Source organism: Marmota marmota, unplaced genomic scaffold (genome assembly GCF_001458135.2).
Source record: "Marmota marmota marmota unplaced genomic scaffold, marMar, whole genome shotgun sequence".
Lineage (NCBI taxonomy): Eukaryota > Metazoa > Chordata > Mammalia > Rodentia > Sciuridae > Marmota > Marmota marmota.
The window spans coordinates 6,813,361-6,834,154 of record NW_026000130.1 but is presented as its reverse complement, the minus strand read 5'-3'; the positions used below and the strand labels follow the sequence as shown (position 1 = coordinate 6,834,154).

The 20,794-nt window shown below is 46.1% G+C and overlaps 1 protein-coding gene and 1 pseudogene across 7 annotated transcripts in view; one reads left to right on the top strand and one right to left on the bottom strand.

The window, feature by feature from the left end:
* Nucleotides 1–363: 363 nt before the first annotated feature.
* Nucleotides 364–20,794, bottom strand: part of Ggt5 (gamma-glutamyltransferase 5) — a 38,850-nt gene continuing 18,419 nt past the window's right edge. For 4 of the 7 annotated variants that reach the window (XM_015500313.2, XM_048785043.1, XM_048785041.1 and 1 more), the window contains 11 exons: nucleotides 8,535–8,665; nucleotides 8,191–8,286; nucleotides 7,507–7,702; nucleotides 6,743–6,900; nucleotides 6,132–6,278; nucleotides 4,773–4,909; nucleotides 4,270–4,460; nucleotides 3,732–3,871; nucleotides 3,510–3,628; nucleotides 3,279–3,389; nucleotides 364–853 (listed from right to left, as the gene is read on the bottom strand). In XM_015500313.2, the coding sequence (XP_015355799.1) occupies nucleotides 707–853; nucleotides 3,279–3,389; nucleotides 3,510–3,628; nucleotides 3,732–3,871; nucleotides 4,270–4,460; nucleotides 4,773–4,909; nucleotides 6,132–6,278; nucleotides 6,743–6,900; nucleotides 7,507–7,702; nucleotides 8,191–8,286; nucleotides 8,535–8,665 (1,573 nt within the window). In that variant the 3' untranslated portion in view covers nucleotides 364–706. Of the gene's footprint in view, nucleotides 854–3,278; nucleotides 3,390–3,509; nucleotides 3,629–3,731; nucleotides 3,872–4,249; nucleotides 4,461–4,772; nucleotides 4,910–6,131; nucleotides 6,279–6,742; nucleotides 6,901–7,506; nucleotides 7,703–8,190; nucleotides 8,287–8,534; nucleotides 8,666–20,794 lie in introns of those variants that run through there. The other 3 variants (XM_015500314.2, XM_015500315.2, XM_015500316.2) reach the window with 3 other exon arrangements.
* Nucleotides 16,413–18,485, top strand: LOC107154659 (annotated as a pseudogene).

Here is a 20,794-nt window from a genome sequence, read left to right as displayed (position 1 = left end):
CGCACACAGCAACTGGTGACGCTGAGAGGCCCCGAGCCCAGGATATGCAGCAGTTTTATACACTCTTTGGGGAAGGCAGGGACTTCACGTACATCATATCATCTCTTAGCAAATCATCACACACTGCGGGAAAAATCAAACAACAACTCTAAAACATGATTAGCACATTCACTGGCAGGAACAAGTTGGGTAACCCTCTGTGGGTTTTTCCAAGGACAAGGGTCACACCCCCTTCCATGGACAGGCTTTGCTCCTAGATAGAGGCTGGTTTCTCAGCACCACTGGATCCAACAAGTCTGGCTATTTTTAAAAGGGTTTTTCTCAATTAAACTGTTTGCATGATGTTGTGACAGAACCACTGAATTGGGCTATCATCCGGTTCCTCTTTAATCTTGGACTGGTGGATACACAGACTGGGAAGGTGGGCAAGAGGCCAGGGGAATGCTAGAGAAGCCAAGGCATGGCCACCAGGGGCTGTGGGGGAAGGGTTAGAACAAGGCTCAGCCCCCACAGTCATCCATCTGCCAGGAATCAGTGTGGTGCAAGACACCCAGGTCCATCTAGGGCAGGCAGCCCACCCTGGCAGCTTTGCCTCTTTCAGTTCCAGTTTGACCTTTCCGTCAGGGGTCTAGATCCTGCCAAAATGCTTTGTCCCATGGACTAGTCCAGCCAAGGCAGAAGTCTGGCTCCGAGCTAAGCTGTCTCCTCAGTAGCCTGCTGCCTCTCCACTTTTCCTCTGGTCAGAAACAGCATACACACAGGTCCCCTCCTGAGACACAGCCTGGACCACATTCAGGAAAAACAGCCTCTGGGTCTTGTTCTGGCCACGGTCTTGTAGCCCTTTCTGCACCTCCTGGAGAAGAAAGAAGACAGGTTCACAGGAGGTTGGCTGAATCCACCTCCAGAGGGGAGAGGCTGGACAGGAAAGAGGAAAACAGACCAAGAAGGAGGGACAGGAAAGGGGGAAAGCAGTGGAGGGGGTGGGTGCTGGTCACAGGCCAGAGAGTCTGTGGCTTTACTCAATAGCCTGAAGAGATCAGAAGGACTTAGAGGGGCAGGTCTGCCTCTGGGGACTGTGCAATGGGGACATTACTCAGGCCAAATGGACCTTGAGATGCATTTTGGTACCAGGGCCTCAGAATGCAAATCTGAGGAGTTCTGGAGGTTCTTGATGGAGGAGGTAGCGCCTCAGGTAAAAGCACGAGTGATCTAATAGTGGGAGATACTCAGGGCCTGGGCCCCAAGAACTCACCCTCAGGACCCTGAATCTGTGGACTTTCAGGCTGTTAGAGACCAAGACAGGCCCTTAACCCTGAGGTACTGTTTTCTAAGATACTAAGTACTATACCCTAGAGTAGCACCTACCCATATTTATCAGTTCATAAATCCTAAACCTGAGCCTCTTTGGCCTCATGTTTCCAGGCACCATTTTGGACTAAGAACCTTGCCCATCAGGGCCCATGATTCCAGAGACATCCAGGTACAAAGATGTCTGCAGTTCTCAGAATGAGGACTTCCAATATGAGGTCACTGGGTGATGCTGCGCTACCTGAGCCACTGGCATGGAAGAGTCTTTGGAGTCCTGGACTCTTAGTTCTAAGTTTCTCTGTGCCTGACATATGAATTGCCAATGTCCTTTGACTTATAGGCCAAGACCCTCACTGCTAGATTTTCAGTCCTTAGAGGCCCCATTTCTCAGAATCTAGTGGCCAAACTTCAAGGCCCTTTTTGCCTTTGTCTTTGGACTTTGGCCATGAAAGTCCTTGGCCACTCACAGTCTCCACCCCAGGGTTTAATCTGCATGTCTGGCACTCTGACTTCCCGAGGGAGCTGAGGATCTTGGCTTCATGGGCCACTGAATTCCATTAATCCCAGTTCCCAGTCTCTGACATTTGCAGAGTGCCTAAAAAATGATGTTCACAGAGTAAGGGCCTTTAGTCAAGATCAAGGAGGAAGAAATTAAGAGGATATGCCCTGGTTACTGGATCTTCCAGACTTAAGTTTTCTAGACCCTGGTGCTCCAAGAGAGTACTCAAGGTCATTGGAGGACCCTACACAGGGAAGGGAAGCCTCAAACTCCAAGAGTTTCAGCCCAATAGGCTGAGGTCCTTAATCTCACGGTCTGGAACACCAAGGTTCTCTGACACTATAGATGCTTCTCCACAAGTTAGGGTTATATCTATTGCAAGTTGAAAATATCCCAAGTGGGAAATGTATTTTATACACCTAACCTTCCAGCCATCATACCTTATCCTAGCTATACTTAACATGCTCAGAACACTTACTTCAGCCTACAGTTGGGCTAAATCATCTAGCACAAAGCTTATTTCCTCATAAAGTGTTGACTCTCTCATATAATTTATTGAATACTACATTGAAAATGAAAAATAGAAAAGTTGTATAGGAACTTACCACTAACGTACAATTAGGGCACCTTGAAGTACGATTTCTACTGAATGCATATGACATTTGAACAATTAGAAAGTTGAACAATCCTTAACCCAAACCATCATGAGTCGAGGATCTTTTGTATATACCCACTTTGAACTAATGGCCCCAGTATACAATCCTCATAATTCTAAGGGCCTTGCAAGGCAGCCTTGAGACAAAGAGGCTGCTTTGAGAACCTCAAATGCCAGCCAGTTGAACTGACCCTATACCTAAATTTTGCAGGTTCAAAAAGCTGCTAGCCTTTTAAATGGGTCCCAGCAAAGGGCATCCAGCAGCCCTGAGATGCTCCAAGGAAGCTAACTGTCCATCTGGGGAGGGAAGGGCTAGCCAGCCTAGAGAATTCAGCCCCTGGACCTCTACCATGTTCTTTGCTGGAGTAATCAAAAAATGTTTGTAAGAACTAACACCAACACAACCCCCAGTGTTCTAGAAAAAAAAAATCACTCTGTAGAGAAAAAAATAACCTCTTCTCATGAATAAACTCCCTAATAAGCATTTCAAACTACACAAGAAAAAAATCACCAAGAGGGAAAGTGTGAGAGGTCATAGCCAGGAAAACTAGCTTCCAAAAAATGGTATAAAAGATCAGGAACCAAGAGGTTGAGACTGTCAGCTTGGGAGAAACATAGGCAACACCCTGCTCTCTGTCTTGGAGGTCACAAGATAGGACAAGTACCTTACCCATTGAGGTTCTCAACTCAGTAGCCAAAGGCCCCCAAAGGTGAACAGTGTCTGGCCTGAGACACACAGAAGCTGAGTTCCTCCCAGAGGTCACTGAGCAGCATGGACTTGGGTGGTTGGGGTGCTGGCTCAGAACTCAGCCTCACCTGGCTGAATTTGGGCTCATACTCCACAAGGCCGTTGTTGTTGACGTGCAGGATGGGGGCCGCAATGGCTTTTGTCAGGTCAAAGCCAAGCCACAGCTTGTTCATGATTGTCTGGGAGAGAACAGAAGGATGGAGGGAGGAGAAGTCACCAGCCACCCCATACCAACCCTCTTACCCTGACTCTAGAGAGTCAGACAATAAGCTACACTAGCCAGCAACCCCCAGACTCACCTGGACCACAGCAGAGATGATGAGTTCCCCACCAGCTCCACCAATCACTAGCTTTGACCCTTGGTTTTTGTTGACCAAGATGGAGGGTACCATGGATGATGGAGGCCGCTCACCTGGAACTGGGGATAGGCATCACCCACACCCTCCAGCTCAGCGAGAGGGGTGACCCATCCAAGGATTGGCACGTAGCTGCCCACCTTCCCTCCTCTCCCCAGTGGGTACCTGTGGAAGTTGGACTGGAGGCTTGGCTCTCACCTGGTGGCGGGGTGACATTGGAACCTTGTGAATATCTCCAGCATAAGTCCAGTAGCTCATTGTTGAGGAGGATGCCTGTGCTCGGCGAGTACACCATCGCTCCAAAGCTGCAGGCAGGGGAGACGGAGCCTAGGCTTGGGCTCCCATCAACACAGAGCACCAACCTCTCAGTATCCCTTATGATATGGCTCTCCACCAGCATTCTGGAGCCTGGATCCACCCAGGACCCCAAATATTCCCTTGTTCCTTTTCCCATCAGGATACCCTTCTGAATAAGGCCCATTCCAGGCAGGTCCTGGCTCAGAGCCACCCAGCAGTAACCTTTTCAACCACAGATGTCCTGGGTATGACTCCTTTTGAGACACAGGAGGAAGGGAAGAGCAAAAGCCAAGGGATCGCCCCATGGGGACTAGCAAGGGGAGGTTGGCAGGTAAAGATCAGGAGGGAGTTTAGGTCTTAGGAGCAAAGGAGAGAGGCCTGCCCACCTGCCCCCAGCCTCACGCACGGTGTGTTGATGGTGCTGGTGGCAGACACAGCACTCCCATCTTCTCCCAGCACAGACACATGAGAGGTGCCCATCCTGTGGTCCCAGGTCCTGACCAGGTTGTAGTGGCTGAGCTGGTGGTCACCACGTTCATCAATCTGCTGGCGGATGTGCTGGGCCAGAGCCTCCCCTAGCAGGTCCTGAGAGGCATTCTGGGGCAAGTAAGCAAGTGCCAGGGTCAGTAAGGGGCCAGGTAGCATCCTCAGAGCATAGGGTAGAACAAGCTCAGCTCCTTTGGTTGATCCTTTACCTGAAGGACAGACTATACCCAGAACCTGCTCCCCACACTTGGATCCCTTCCAGTGCCTAGGACCACTACACTCTTCCTTCCCTGAGCCCTCCCAGGCTATCCTGGCCTAGACCCACTATAATCCTTCTAGCCTCCCCAGCCAGGCTTGACCCTCCTTTCATGATGAGTCCTGAAGCAAGGAAGAGGACTCACCATGAATCCCAGGCAACCTCACCTTGACCTCTGGGTGGCTGAGAGGGTCCCACAGCCGCCACCTTTGTCCTCTGGCAAACTTGAGTGTTTCCACAAGGTGATGATACATGCTCACTCTCCCTTCAGGTCTAGCCACTGACTCTGCAGAGAAGTTGAACCCTGGGAGGGGGCAGGATGCAGGTGGGGGTTACTCTGCATAGTGAATTGAATGCTGGTCCCTTAAAAAGACTCAACAGAACACTAATACAGATCAACTTCAGGCAGGCTCAGACCTGGGCACTGCCAAGACCCTGCCCCCTGCAGGTTGTAATATCCTGGTTGTACCTCAACCTGAGTGCATACCTCTGATGAGAAGCTCACTACCTGCAGAGTTACTGTGGGACTGAGTCACCTACTAGGGAAAAGATGTCAGTCCCTTTAGCAAAACCTCAAATATGGGCCAATCCCCTAGAGAAGGACCAACTCTAAAACACACCTTCCTGCCCAGTGTCTATAGCCCTGTCTTGGACATTGTGCATCTGCTAACACAGTTTATGGAGGAGAGAGCTGGGCAGAAAAGGGCAATGGCTACCTGCTATGGTTGGAATATAATTTGGGTGCATTCTATTCAAGGGCCTATTGTGATTGGAAGCTTAGTTCCCAGGGTAGTGGTATTGGGAGGTGGTAGAACCTTTAAAAGGTGAGGCCTAGTGGGAGATCCTTAGGACACTGGTGTGCTGTCGGAGGGTGTTTTGTGTGCAACCCCCCGGTAGTTCTCACAAGAGGGTTGTTATGAAAGGAGCAAGCCTGGCCCCACCCACCTCTCTCTGCTTCCTGGTTTGAGATGTAGCTGCTTGCCGTACCGTTGCTGTCTGCCATCCATCACCCACCATGAAGCCAGTGCAGGCACCATGTCCTTGAACCTCTGAAACTGTGAACTAAGTAAACCTTTTCTTTCTCTTTCGTTTTTGTGGTACTGGAGATTGAACTGCAGGGGCACTTTGCCACTGAGCTATATCTCTGCCATTCTTATTTTTTATTTGAGATAGTCTTACTATGTTGCCCATGATGGCTTTGAACCTGTCTCAACCTTCCAGGTACCTGGGATTACAGATATGTACCACCAAGCTCATCTTCTTTTTTTATCCTCTCTAATATTTTATTTCATTTTACTTACTTTATTTTATTTTGCAGTGGAAGGGATTAGCCTAAGACCTCATGCATGCGAAGCAAGTATTCTACCACTGAGCTAGATCCCTCCAGCCCTGAAACTCCTTTTCTTTACAATTTTCATTTCATTGCCATGATGAAAACCTAACTGATACACCACCCAACACCAAGACTGGGCTAGGAGCTCTGGTTCCCATCAGGGCTCTGGTCAAGAGGCCCAGCGAGGTCTTACCTCTCAGCACATTGAGGATGAAGCTGAGAATGGCACCCCCCGCAGGTGGTGGCGGTGAGTACAGGGTGTAGTTTCCGAGGGGCATCTCCAGGGCATCCACCACCTCAGGCTGGAAGGTTACCAGGTCCTGCGTACCCAGCTGGCTCCCTGGGATGAGGTGGAGAGGACTCCAGGTACAGATGGGAAAGTGAGGCAAAGGATTGCTAAGGGCACCAGGATACTCACGGGGGTCCTCTTGCACCCTAGCCATGTCGACATGAAAGGGTGATGGTGGGTGTATGTGCAGTGGTGTGGGGTGGGTAGACAGAGACCAGAGGAAGGCGGGTGTGGGGAGAGGAAGAGGAAGAGGAGAGGGGAATTGGGAGGGTGGGTCCACCCAGCTGCCCAGGCCTGCTGTGGAGGTCTGTAATCCCCTCCATCAGCCCTAATTCACAAGGGCTCTGCTCCTTGAATTCCTTTACCACAGAGGCCCCTGAGGCCAGCAGTGGCTAGGCTGGGTGCCTTGACGCTCTGAGACCTGGGAGCAGCCAGCACTCTAGCAGGGTCTGCCTTCAACCCCCTTGACTCTTTCTCTGGCAGGGATGAGGCGCTGGAATGTCAGTGCAGCTGACCTTCCTTGGCAATATCCTCCACCAGCATCCGGCCCAGCCTCCCTGTGTAGAAGACCTCTGCGCCCTCCGTGGCCACAGTCTCCAGGGTGGTGGCCAGCGCAGGCCATGGAAATGGGTCCTGAGGCCTCAGGGGTTCCGTCCCATTGAAGAAGAGCTGCCTAGGGAGTGGGGGGCAACCTCAGGGTGAGGCTAGGTCCCAGAGGGCAGTCACACTCCTGCCAGGGTTCTAGTGTGATCCTAGGGACTGTATGGGGAAGACAGTTCTGTCCAGGGGTCCTGAGGCATGGGGTAGATAATGGGGGGACAGGTTCTTTAGAAGCAGGTGGGGCTGAATACCAACCTCCTCACTTACGGCCCTGGCCCAGAGAGGGCACCTTCCCCAGTGAGTCTAAGCTCACCATGGCCCGCCCTTCCCATGACCCTGGGAAAACCTGTCAGTGGGATAGCAGGTGGGGCAGGGAACAGCCAAAGCCCTCCTACCACCTCAAAGAGAGTGAAAAGGAAGCCTAGGGCCTGAAGGCAGATGGCAGAGCCCAAATCCACACCCTTGGATTCCCATGAACTAGGCATCAAATTCTTCCTGGCTTAGCTTCTCTGAGCCAGGTTCTGACCCAGAAAGAGAAGTACTGGCCATCCTGGCCTTAAGACCCCTGGCACTATGTTAGGGTCAACCCTCCAGTGTGAGGAGGGACCAAGGCAGAGCAGGGGTTTGGCTGGGGTCAGTAGGGGGTGGCCTTAAGCCCAGGGCCGCTGTGTGTGCTCACCTCAGGGTTGATGCCTGTAAGGAAGGCTGCAGGAACCTGCTGCTCAGGAACTGGCTCAGGACAGAGGGCATGCGGTATCCCCCTCGGAGAAGCTCAATAGTGGGCTGGAACAGCTGTGCCCAGGGCAGACGGCCGTGGCGGTGGTGGGCCTCTGCGTAGCCACGGAGCTCCCCAGGCACCCCAATCCACTGGGACCCTGTGTGACATACCCCTGCCCTCAGCCCTGTGTTTTCCAGGTCCACCCAGGGCTTCCTTCTTCCTCCCACACTCAGCTCCCACCCCCACCCCAGCTACAGCAGCCAGGGTGAGCTTCTGGAGTCCATTTCTGACCATATTCCTCCCCGCACAGACCTCCGTGGCTCCCCATTGCCTTCTGTGCACGTCCACCTTTAGGTTCATAAAGTCCTACACAGACTGGCTCCAGAAGCCCTGTCCCTCTATCCCATCTCCACCAGCCTGGTTCTAACCTTGAATCACCCCTCCCCATCCAGAGAACCCCTCTTCCAGGAAGATGTCCCCAATCCCAGTAGATTAGGGACTCTGCATGGGCTCCTCCTACCCCAGCTCTCATGCTCCACCTAGGGTGTCACCTGTCCATGAGGGACACTGTTCCTTCAGGGTGCATTCTGGTCAGCCCCAGCAGCTTAGTGGGGTGGAAGTGGGGGATTCCTCCTAGGACCTCACCTGTGCCCAGTGGCAGAGCCTTTTCACATTGGTCCAGCAGATTGTGGTCATAGTTGGCCGGCACCGTCTCCCGGGCATTGATGACCTCCACCTTTCCTGGAGTTGGGGCAGGCAGAGTAGGTGAATGGTTATAGTCCCCCAGATGGCCCCAGCCTATTCTAGGTCTCAGTTTCCCTCTTGGTGCTAACACTCGGAATAGAACCTGCCCACAAAGGCTTTCCAGTGGAAACGAAGAAGGCAGAGCAGGGGAGCCTGAGATCACCCAGAAAGGGGCATGGGAATTGGTTACCCTGTGATTGTGGATAAGTCTGTTTTCGCCATGGGAGGGTCACATGGGGGCCCACCTGTTGTTGCATTGTAGATGGTAAAGATGACGCCTCCACCCAGGCCCATGCTCTGAGGGTTGACAACGCCGGAACAGATCAGGGCTGCAATGGTGGCATCCATAGGTGAGCCCTGCTGCTGGAGGATGGCTCTGGGGGACACGGCCACAGAATCAGTTGCCTGGTTTGCCACCCCCAGACTTCCCATTTCCTGCTGGACTTGCTCAGTCGACACTTACTGGGGAACAGTAACAGATTAGGGGCCCATCTCCAGCCACCAAACCCCAGGTTAGGTCAGAAAACACACGGAGTTGTCCACTCAAATCCAGCAGTTAGCTTATCCACGGCACTTGACAGATTGCAAAGTATGATGTCATTTAAATTTCCCTTTGTCCTATACAAGGCACTTCTCAGTTTGCAAAGTGCTTCTGCTTCCTGGGTTCCCTAGCTGCTCCCTGTAGTACTGGCTCATTGCATCAGGCAGAAGCAGGCCTGGGCCACCCCTAAAACCTACTTTAGGACTCTACTCCCCATCTCACTGTGGACACCCTGGCCCCAATCCCTTCAAGGCTGGACTCTGGTAGGCGAGCCCAGGATCCTGACATGCCACCAGAACCCTGTAGGGCTGACGGGCCTCTCAGCTTCTCCTGGGGCCCAAAGTTTGTGAGAATGTTCTCTGGCCTCAGCATCCCCAATTGTCCAAGGAACGAGCCCTTTACCTTCAAAGTGTGATTGGAGTAGCCTGTGTTGTGATGACCCCTGTCCCTGAGGCACAGCCCTGAACATTTCACCAAGGCTGCTTCTTCCCCTCCATACTCAGGAACCTCCCCAGCACCTCAAAAGCCAGAAATTAAACCCCAGTTCCCAACAAGGAAATCAAGACTCAAAGAGGGAATAGAATTGGGTCCTTTGTCCCACCTCTTAGGACCTCTGACCCCAGCACTTTCCCTTGGATCTGTTGTTACCTGAAGCTTGACCAGCAAAGTCTATCCTGGCCTCCAACCCTCCCCAGCTCCTGAGCCAAGTGTCCCTGCTGCAGGCCCAAATGTTCACACATGGATGCCACATGGATACACATAATCCCAAAATGGGAAAGAGGGAAGGAAGCCAAAAGCATCAAAGAAACAAGTCTGCTACATGTAAGAGTGATTACAAATTTTTAACAAGAATAAAGACCATCAATAAAATCAAATGATAAATTGAGGATGGGGAACACTAAATTCCCACCACAAATCCCCTGTCTCTTATCTCTTCACTAAAGGGAGCAGCCTTCATTTTCCCTACCCAATCTGTTTCAAGCTTGCCAGTTTGTCAGTTGTCCGTCCCCCTGGAAGTGTTTTTTTTTTTTTTTTAGGACCTTGCTAAGTTGCTAATGCAGACCTCAGACCTCGAACTTGAATCCTCCTGCCTCGGCCTCCAGAATCACTGAGATTATGGTATGGACCACCATGCACAGCCCTGGAAGCCCTTTCTGCACTTAGCTTCCAGGACCCTCTGCCATCCACCCTATTTCAGGTTTTTCTTCCACCTCTCTGACCCCCTGATGTTGGGGGCCCCAGGCTCAGTTTGTCTGTGGATGAACTCATCCAGACTCATGCTATAAAATGCAAATTCTCTGCTGACGACTTCTAAATTTTATTTTTAGTCCATCCCTCTCACTAAACTCTAGACACATATGCCCAGCCATCCATGAGATACCTCCCCTGGGCATTGATGAAGCGTTGCATGCTTACCATGACCTAAATTGCACTTTTTTCCCCTCCCATGCCTGCCTCCAACATAGTTCCTATCCTTGTCTTCAAAATCTGAGAAAATGACATAACCATTCACCCTTATATTCATTCTATAAATCCTAGAGGGCTTGTGTGTGTGTGTGTGTGTGTGTGTGTGTGTGATGCTGGTGATTAAAATGAGGGCCTTGTACATGCAAGGCAAGCACTCAATCAACTGAGCTATATCCCCAGCCCCTGGAATCATTCTTGATGGTCATTTTCTTCCATCCCCATATTCAATTTGCCAGTGATTCCTATGGGATATACCTTCATCACCACCATACTGGTCCAAGCCACCAACCTCTGTCATCTGGGTTATTATAATGGCTTCCTACCTAGCCCCCCACATCTGCCTCTGCTTTTTTTTTTTTTTTGGTACTAGGGATTGAACTCAGGGGCACTTAACCACTGAGCCACATCCCCAGCCCTATTTTGTATTTTATTTAGAGACAGGATCTCACTGAGTTACTTAGCACCTCACTTTTGCTGAGGCTGGCTTTGAACTTGAAATCCTTCTGCCTCAGCCTCCTGAGCTGCTGGGATTACAAGCATGTGCCACCCCCTCCTGGCTCCCTTATATTTTAACAAAATAATTTGTTAAGTGAAAATCAGATATCCCTGTTTTGGGAGACTAAGTAATTCAGGCCAAACTTTCCACAGAGAACTAGAAAAGCAAGGCAAATAGAAAACATCTGCTGGGCTGGGCTAGTAGATCAGTTGTAGGGTGCTTGCCTGGCTCGTAGGAGGCACTGGGTTCCATCCTCAGCACCACAAAAAAAATTAATTGATTAATTAATTAATTAAAGGTATTGTGTCCACATACAAGTAAAAATATTTAAAAAGAAAACATCTGCTAAAAAGATATCAGAAGCAGGGAAGAAGTTCAGGGCTGGAGAATAAGGCAAGTCTGGCATTTGGAGCTACTTTCCCCTCAAGACAATTGCCAGTCCTGGAAGAGATGGCTGAGAAGCAAAGCAGTGCTTTTGACCTCCTCGAGTAGCTGGGGGAAGAGATGCTGCAAACTCCTCACACTTGGGGATGGGTCTTTATTCTAGGTTTATCAGTCATTCAGAATGAGATTAGCCCTCAGAGCAAATGATCTCAGTCACTTGAATTGAATGAAGAAGATCCAAGAATTTTCGAATCCTCGGCTTCAAATTATTTCCAAAATTTATTTTTAATATTTAATATTTATTTATTTATTTATTTTTGTACTAGGGATTGAATCCAGGGGCTCTGAATCAATGAGCTACATCCCTAGCCCCTTTTATTATTATTTTTTTTTAATTTTGAGACAAGGTCTCACTAAGTTGTGTAGGGCCTTGCTGGATTGCTGAATCTGGCTTTGAACTTGAGTTCCTCCAACCTCAGCTTCCCAAGCCACTGGAATTACAGGCATGTGCCACTGGGCCCAGTTATTTTTAAATTTATTTATTTATTTATTTTTTAGTAATGACCTTTATTAATCATGGTCCTATGGGCAGATGCTCACTTTACAAGGCTAACTAACTTTGCCAAGAGATTAAATGTTGGTATCAGCCCAAACAACTACGTTACAACTCACTTTAAAATTTGTCAAGTAGACACAAAACACTGCAGGCCAGGAGCAAGGCTGTGGTGTGCTACTGTCTACAAGCAGGCCAGAGTAAACTTTGTATAAATCTGAAGATTAGGTACACACTGCTTTCCACAAATACAAAATGCAAGACAGCTCTTGAATGGTTTTATAGATAAACAGTTTTAAAACCAGAATGCAAACTAGTGGAATGTGGATCTAGAGGTAACAAGAGAGGTGGTAGAAAACTGAGAGGAAGAGATCTCTAAGTTATGGCACTTGTTAACTTGCAAACATCTGGGGATAAGGCAAAGTCTGAGATATCTGGTCCACCCTGGCATGATAAGCCCTCCCTCTTCCCGACAGCTGTGACTATTCACATCTGCTCAGGAACACCCACCACCTGGCTGAACTACTCGCTCCACCTCCACATATAGTGGCATATACCCTGAACACAACACTATGGTCCTATTTTAATCATATATGCTTAGCCTTCTGGAATTTCCTGCCTTTATGAGAAATCTAGTCATTCCATCATGATCCCATCCGTGAAACCTAACAGCTATTCCAGAAAGGAGGCTGGACCCCTAAATCTAGACCTTGAATCTGCCATCATTAAATGAAGAAGGGAAGTTCATGTCCCACTTCTCAGTTGCTCCATATAGAAGGATGATCCCTGGAGAAACAGTTGTGACATCTGTCTGTGCCTCCTTCTCATTCCTCAGAGGAGAAACAATGGTTTAATTGTTTAGAGAAGCTGAGGAGAACCACAGAGCAGATCTGCCTCAGACCCCTTCACAGTTCCACTTGAATCTGCTGCCTGCAAGATCATGCTTTCCTCTGATTCTTCAAACTCCAAACTGACATGGTCCCCAGCTATTTTGAACAATTTTCATATATGCCCCCAATCCCTAATTAAAATAGCTGAGCAAACAAGGGAATGTGACAGAAGGAACAAAGTTCAAGGGAGAGCAGACAATCTTTTCAAAAGACTCATAGGATACCCAGATCATGAAACTGTCAGACCACAGACTTTTTTTTTTTAATATGGTGATTGAACCCAGGGGTACTTAACCACTGAGCCACATCCGCAGCCCTTTTTATGTATTCATTCATTATGAGGCAGGGTCTTGCTAAGTTGCCTAGGACCTTGCTAAATTGCTAAGGCTGAACTTGAACTTGCAATCCTCCTGCCTCAGCCTCCGGGATTAAAGGCATGTGCCACCTCACCCAGCCAAACCATGGACTTTCAAATAACTATATTTCAAGATGTAAAAGACAAAATTTAGAATTTCATTCGAGAGATGGCAACTATTTCAAAAAAAAAAAATGGAATTAGGATCTCTATTTCTTTTTTCTTTCTTTCTTTTTGGTACTAGGGGTTGAATCCCCAGAGGTAATTTATCCCTGACCTACATCCCCAGCTCTTTTTATTTTTTATTTTGAGACAAAGTATCACTATGTTACTTAGGGCCTTACTAAATTGTTGAGGCTAGCCTCAAACTTGTGATCCTCCTGCCTTAGCCTCCTGAGTCACTGGGATTATAGGCATGCACCACTGTACCTAGCCCTGCTTTCCTGTTTTTTGTTTGTTTGACAGAGTCTTGATATGTTGCCCAGGCTGTCTTTGAACTCCTGGGCTTGAGTGATCCTCTTGCCTCAGTCTCCCAAGTAACTGGAACTGCAGCTATGTACTGCTACTGCCTGGATTTCTCTATATTTCAGTTTAAATATTTTGTAGCAGAAATAGTACCTATATGTAGTTCCAGCTACTTGGGAGACTGAGGCGGGAGGATCGCTTGAGTGTAGGAATTCAAGGCCAGCCTGAGCAACATAGCAAGACCCTTCCAAAAATAAATAAATAAAAATAGAAAAGAAAAGAAGAAAGAGAGAAGGGGAGGGAGGGAGGAGGGAGAGAGAGAGAAGACAGAATCAGCAGAACACAGACTAAGAGACCATCAGGGATACATTAAGAAAGTTTAGGCCATTTACAGGAGGATCACAAGTTCAAAGCCAGCCTCAGCAATGATGAGGCGCTAAGCACTCAGTGAGACCCGTCTCTAAATAAAATACAAAATAGGGCTGGGGATGTGGCTCAGGGGTTGAGTGCCCCTGAGTTCAATCTCCAATACCCCTGCCCCCAGAAAAAGAACAAACAAACAACAACAACAACAACAACAAAAACAAGAAAGTTTAGGTCATCTGAAATTGGAGTTCCATAAGGAAAAGAGTGAATGGGGAAGAAGCAAACAAATAAAGCTGAGCAATTGCTAAAACTGATTTTAAAAAATTCAAGTCATAGATTGAAGGATTGAAGCCAAAGATTGAAGAACCACCTAAAAGCCTCAATGTACAACTGCTCATAGCCAAAGACAAAACTTTTAAACCAGAGGAAAAAAGACTGATTTACTTTAAAGCATGAAATTAGACTGAGCTTTGGCTTCTCAATAGGAAAACCAGAGGCAAGAGTATAATGTTTTCAAAGTGAGGAAAGAAAAAATATCTGCCAACCTAGAATTCTCTGTGAACAATATCCTCCACAAAGGAAAGTGGAATAAGACATTTTCAGACAAATGGAAACTGAAGCTACATCGGCAACGGATCTATGCTGAAAAGAATATTTTTTAAAAAAAATACTTATTTTTTAGGCACAACACAATGCCTTTATTTTTATGTGGTGCTGAGGACTGAACCTGGGTCCCACCCGTGCAAGGCAAGAGCTCTACCACTGAGCCACGATCCCAGCCTGCAAATTAGAGAGTATTCTTCAGTGTTGTTGTTCAGACAGAACAAGTTTCCAGATGGAAGCTCAAGGTGCTGGGAAGAATGAAGAGCAGCAGAAGAGATAAATAAGTGGGTAAATCTAAAGAGATGTTATTTGTTCAAAGTTATAATAGTATAGAAAATTATGAGATTTAAAAGTAATAAGGAATAATGAAATATTTAAGGGTCAAATCACATCTGGGATTTATATTGAAACAATACAAGGAGAATATACCTGAAATCAACTTGCCCATAAAATTGGGGTTGAAGTTGGATGAAGGATGTGCGGGGCTTCATTATCCAATTCTCTTTACTTTTATATAGCTCTATGTTACTAACATAAGTAAATCGAAAAACACCCAAAACACACAGATGTATTTGTGTATATACCACCCACACACTTAAAATACACAGAAATAAGGCCAGGCAAAGTGGTGCATGCCTATAATCCCAGCAACTTGAAGAGGACGAGGCAGGATAGCTAGGGTGTATTTATAAAAAGGACTGGATGCCAGGCAGGATGGCACATGCCTGTAATCCCAGCAGTTCAGGAGGCTGAAGCTGGAGGATTGCAAGTTTGAGTCCAGCCTTAGCAATTTAGCGAGGCCCTAAGCAATATAATGAGACCCTATCTCAAAATAAGAAATAACAAGGACTGGGGATGTGACCTAGTAGTTAAGCACTCCTATTAATTCTTGGTACAAAAAAAAAAATAGCATATAGTCATGAAGGAGTAAATTTAGTTATTGTTTCAAGGTTCTTGCATTAACCAGAAAGAGGACAAAAGTACTAGACTTTCATAAGGGAATAAAGCATGTTGTCATCTCCAAAATAATTGCTTTTGGAGTGAAGTAGATCCAAAGACCCCTTTGTTAAAGGCTTGTTTTCCAGAGTGGAACTCTTGGGAGATGATAGAAACTTTAAGAGGTGGGACCTAGCGGGAGGTTCTAGGTCCCAGTGGCATGCCTTCAAAGGGGATTGTGGAGCCCTGTCTCCACCTTCTCGTTTCGTTTTCTGCATTCCTACATGAGGTGAGTGTCTTTGCCCCACCACACACTCCCCACCATGTGTTGCCTCACCATAGGCCTCAAAGCAATGGAGCCAACGAATCATGGATTGGATCTCCAAGACTGAGAGCCAAGGTAAGCCTTTTCTCTTTATAAGTTGATTATCTCAGGATTTGTTACAGTAACGAAAGTTGACTGACACAATAATATACTGTGATCTTTTAGGAAAAAAAAAAAACCAACTTTGAAGACTGCACACTTACCAAACTAATGGAGGGAGGAGATTGAATAATAAAAAAATAAAATGTAGTAAAATAAGTACCAAACGAGGTGTGACAGGAGATAAGAAAAAAGAGAACAGTTATGGAAAATAGAAAACCAATGGTTAGATAGTAGATTTTAAACCCAGACGAAGGGGGAAGCAGGAGGGAAAGAAAGGGGAAGTACTGGGAACTGAATCAGAGGAAATTAAATTCCATGCTTGTATAATTATGTCAAAAATGAACCCCCAATATTATGTGTAACAATAAAGCACTAATAAATTTTTTTATATTTATTTTTTTAGTTTTAGGTGGACACAATATCTTTATTTTATTTTTACGTGGTGCTGAGAATCCAACCCAGTGCCTCACGCATGCTAGGCGAGCGCGCTACCACTTGAGCCACATCCCCAGCTCCACTAAGAAAATTTAAAAAAATAAAATAAACCCAAATGAGGGGGCTGGGGATATAGTTCAGTTGGTAGAGTGCTTGCCTTGCATGCACAAGGCCCTGGATTCTAATCCCCAGCACCTCACACACACATACACAAAAAAAACCCCAAATGAATCATCAATTACATTACATACAAAAAGATAGTAGATAAAATGTTAAATCCAACTAATGCCTTCTATAGAAGGGTTCAGAAAGGTGAAAAGTAAAATAATGAAAAAAATATGTCATGCAAATACTAACAAGAAAGCTGTATCATAAGATTAATTTCAGGGCGAGGGTTCTAGCATGTGCAAGGCCTTTGGTTTGATCCCCAGCACAATAATAATAACAACCACCACCACTTGAATTCCAAATAAAGGAGACTTACAGTATTATTCGCAATAATAATAATACTTAAAGATACATCACAGGAGGAAGTAGAAGTTTCTGGCAAATCACTCATAGTACAAAACTGGATCTTATTTATTTTAAGAAGCCAAACCAATAGGATATACACAGACAGAGAGATTTATTTTAACAAAATTGGCTCATGGGAGCTGGCAGGCTTTTAGCATCCGGAAGATAAATTACTATAAATTCAGGTAAGAGGTAATGTTGTAGTCTTAAGTTCAAAATTTGTAGGTCAGGCCAGCAGCCCAGAAACTGAAGCAGGATTTCTATGTTACAGTCTTGAGGAAGAATCCTTTTCTTGCCAGGAAATCTCAGATATTGCTCTTCATGCCTTCAACTGATTGGACGAGGCCCACATACACCATTGATGGTCATCTGTTCTACTCAAAGTCACCGATTAAAGTGTTAATCACCCCCTTTCTGCCCGTGGACGCCGCCGCCGAGAAAGCATCATTAAAGTCTCTCTTCCTGCTGCCATCATGTCTACATCAGAGTCCCCTAAAGAGCCCAAACAGCTGCAGAAGCTATTCATTGGAGGGCTAAGCTTTGTAACAACTGATGAGAGTCTGAGAAGCCATTTTTGAGCAATGGGGAACACTCACGGACTGTGTGGTAATGAGAGACCCAAACACCAAGCGCTCCAGAGGCTTTGGGTTTGTCACTTATGCCACTGAGGAGGAAGTGGATGCAGCCATGAGTACAAGACCCACCCAAGGTGGAGGGAAGAGTTGTGGAACCAAAGAGAACTGTCTCAAGAGAAGATTCTCAAAGACCAGGGGCCACTTAACTGTGAAAAAGATCTCTGTTGGTGGCCTTAAAGAAGACACTGAGGAACATCACCTATTATTTTGAACAGTATGAGAAAATTGAAGTTATTGAAATCATGACTGACCGAGGCAGTGGAAAGAAAAGGGACTTTGCTTTTGTAACTCTTGATGACCTTGACTCCGTGGAGAAGACTGTCATTCAGAAATACCCTACTGTGAACGGCCACAACTGTGAAGTGGGGAAAGCCCTGTCCAAGCAAGAAATGGCTAGTGCCTCATCTAGCCAAAGAGGTCGAAGTGGTTCTGGAAACTTTGGTGGTGGCCGTGGAGGTGGTTTTGGTGGAAATGACAATTTCGGTGGTGGAGGGAACTTCAGTGGTCGTGGTGGCTTTGGTGGCAGTCGTGGTGGTGGTGGATATGGTGGCAGCAGGGATGGCTACAATGGATTTGGTAATGATGGAAGCAATTCTGGAGGTGGTGGAAGCTACAATGATTTGGGCAGCTACAACAATCAGTCTTCAAATTTTGGACCATTGAAGGATGGAGGCAGAAGCTCTGGACCTTACGGTGGTGGAGGCCAATATTTTGCCAAACCACGAAACCAAGGTGGCTATGGCAGTTCCAGCAGCGGCAGTAGCTCTGGCACTTGCAGAAGGTTTTCATACTGCCAGGGAACGAAGCTGAGCAGGAGAGAAGGCCAGAGACGTGTCAGGGGAGCTTCAGGTTACAACAGATTGGTGAACTCAGCCAAGCACCGTGGTGGCAGGGCCTCGCTGCTACAAAGAAGACACTGTGTAGACAATACTCATGTGTATGGGCAAAAAAACTCGAGGACTGTATTTGTGACTAATTGTATAACAGGTTATTTTAGTTTCTGTTCTGTGGAAAGTGTAAAGCATTCCAACAAAGGGTTTTAATGTAGACTTTTTTTTTTGCACCCATGCTGTTGATTGCTAAATGTAATAGTCTGATCATGATGCCAAATAAATGTGTTTTTTTTTAAATGTGCGGTATAAAGTTAGTCTACTCTGAAGCCATCTTGGTAAAACTTCCCCAACAGTGTGAAGTTAGAATTCATTCAGGATGATGCCAGGTTCAGAAACCTGGGTGTAGTTGTTGTGACCTTCTAAAGTTCACCATTGAAAGGGTCACCCAAGCCGTCATGGAATTATTTGGTTATAAAAATGATTATTGGCATATCCTATGCAATATCTAAATTGAATAATGGTATCAGATAAATAATAGACGGGAATGAAGCTTGTGTATCATCTATTATCACGTGTAAACAATAAACGATTTAACTTTCTTGAAAGAAAAAAGTGTTAATCACATCTGTGGGATAGCTTCACAGCAATATCTAGACTAGTACAGGTGGTCCCCAACTTACAATGGCAGAACTTATAATTTTTTTACTTTATGTGTATAAAAGCAACACACATTCAGTAGAAACTGTAATTCAAATTTTGAATTTGGAATGTGCTTCAGGGCTAACAGTATTGGTATGATGCCCTCTTATGGCACTGGGCACTTGCAGCTCCCAGTCAGTCACCCTTTCATGAGTGGAAAATAACCAATGCCCAGCAGTGCGATGTGCTAGGTCGTTTGGTAGGTTAATGCATTTTTGTTTGTTTTTTTGTTACCAGGGATTGAACCCAGAGATGCTTAACTACTGAGCCCCATTCTCAGCCCTTTTTATTTTTTATTTTGAGACACTATCTACCTAAGTTGCTCGGGTTGGCTTTGAAATTTTGATCCTCCTACCTCAACCTCCCAAGTCACTGGGATTACAGTGAGGTTGACTTGTGCCACCTTGTCCAGCTAAATGCATTTTTTTGTTGTTGGGGGGGATACTAGGGATTGAACTCAAATTGGGCACTCAACCACTCAGGCACATCCCCAGCCCTTTTTTTGTATTTTTTTTAGAGACAGGGTCTCACTGAGTTGCTTAGCGCCTCACTGTTGCTGAGGCTGGCTTTGAACTCGAGATCCTCCTGCCTCAGCCTCCCCAGCTGCTGGAATTACAGGCCTGAGCCTAAATGCATGTTTAATTAAAGATATTTTTGGCTAATTATGGGTTTATCAGGGTGTAACCACTTCATAAATTGAGGAAAATCTATATTTGACCAAGCAACTAGGCACCATAGCCACACCACGTTGATCATAAAGTTAACCACCAAAGAGCCGAGAGTGAACACCCCAAAAAAGAAAGAACTAAGGGCACTCTATTTTATAGCTCTAATATTATAATTCTATGTAGTATGTAACATCTATAACATAAACTCAAGGTGTATTTCAGTGGTAAAGCACTTTCCCAGCATGCATAAGACCCTGGGTTTGATTCTAACACTGAAAAAAAATTTTAATTTAAAAATATATATTATAGGGCTGGGATTGTGGCTCAGTGGTAGAGTGCTCACCTCGAATGTTTGAGGCCCTGGGTTCAGTCCTCAGCACCACATAAAAATAAATAAAATAAAATAAAGGTATTGTGTCCAATTACAACTAAAAATAAATATTTAAAATATATATTATAAATATAATACAGNAAACTGTTGAAGTGTTTGTAACAATGCCCTTGCTGGTAATTTTGATCAGATTATGGTCTCTGTAAATACCCTGTTGAAAGCCACTCATACCACTTCTTTGCCAATTGTAATAACCCAAGACAAATCTCTCATCTATCTTCTCCAGCCAGGAAAGCACAGATTGCACCTAGATACTGGGGAGGAAGGCAGATGGTGTGGCCTTATTCCCGCTGGACAGCAATGCAATCAGCCCAAAGTGGAACCTCACAAATAATATGTTCTAGTCGGTATTTCTTTCTTTTTTTTTATTTTTGGTGGTACTGTGGATTGAACTCAGGGCCTCATGCATGTTAGTCAAATCCATTGGGAAGTACTGTCCCTCTTTTTCTTTTCTTTCTTTCTTCCTCCCTCCTCCCTTTCTTTCGTACCTAGGATTGAATCCAGTTTCACTTAACCACTGAGCCACATCTCCAGCCCTTTAATATTTTTTATTTTATATTTTGAGACAGTGTTCACTAAGTTGCTTAGGGCCTCACTAAATTGCTGAAGCTGGCTTTGAACTTGCTATCTTCCTGCCTCAGTCTCCCTAGTCGTTGGCATTACAGGCATGTGCCACCATGGCCATCAATAGATCTCAATTTTACAGTGAAGGAAAAAAATATGTGTTATGAAAGTAAATAAGCTTTATTACATTCAGCTGGAAAGCCAATATAAATCATTGCATTATAAAATTCAGCACTGGTTGTTTTACTTAGTTAATCTTTCCATTTTTCTTATTAAATTTCATG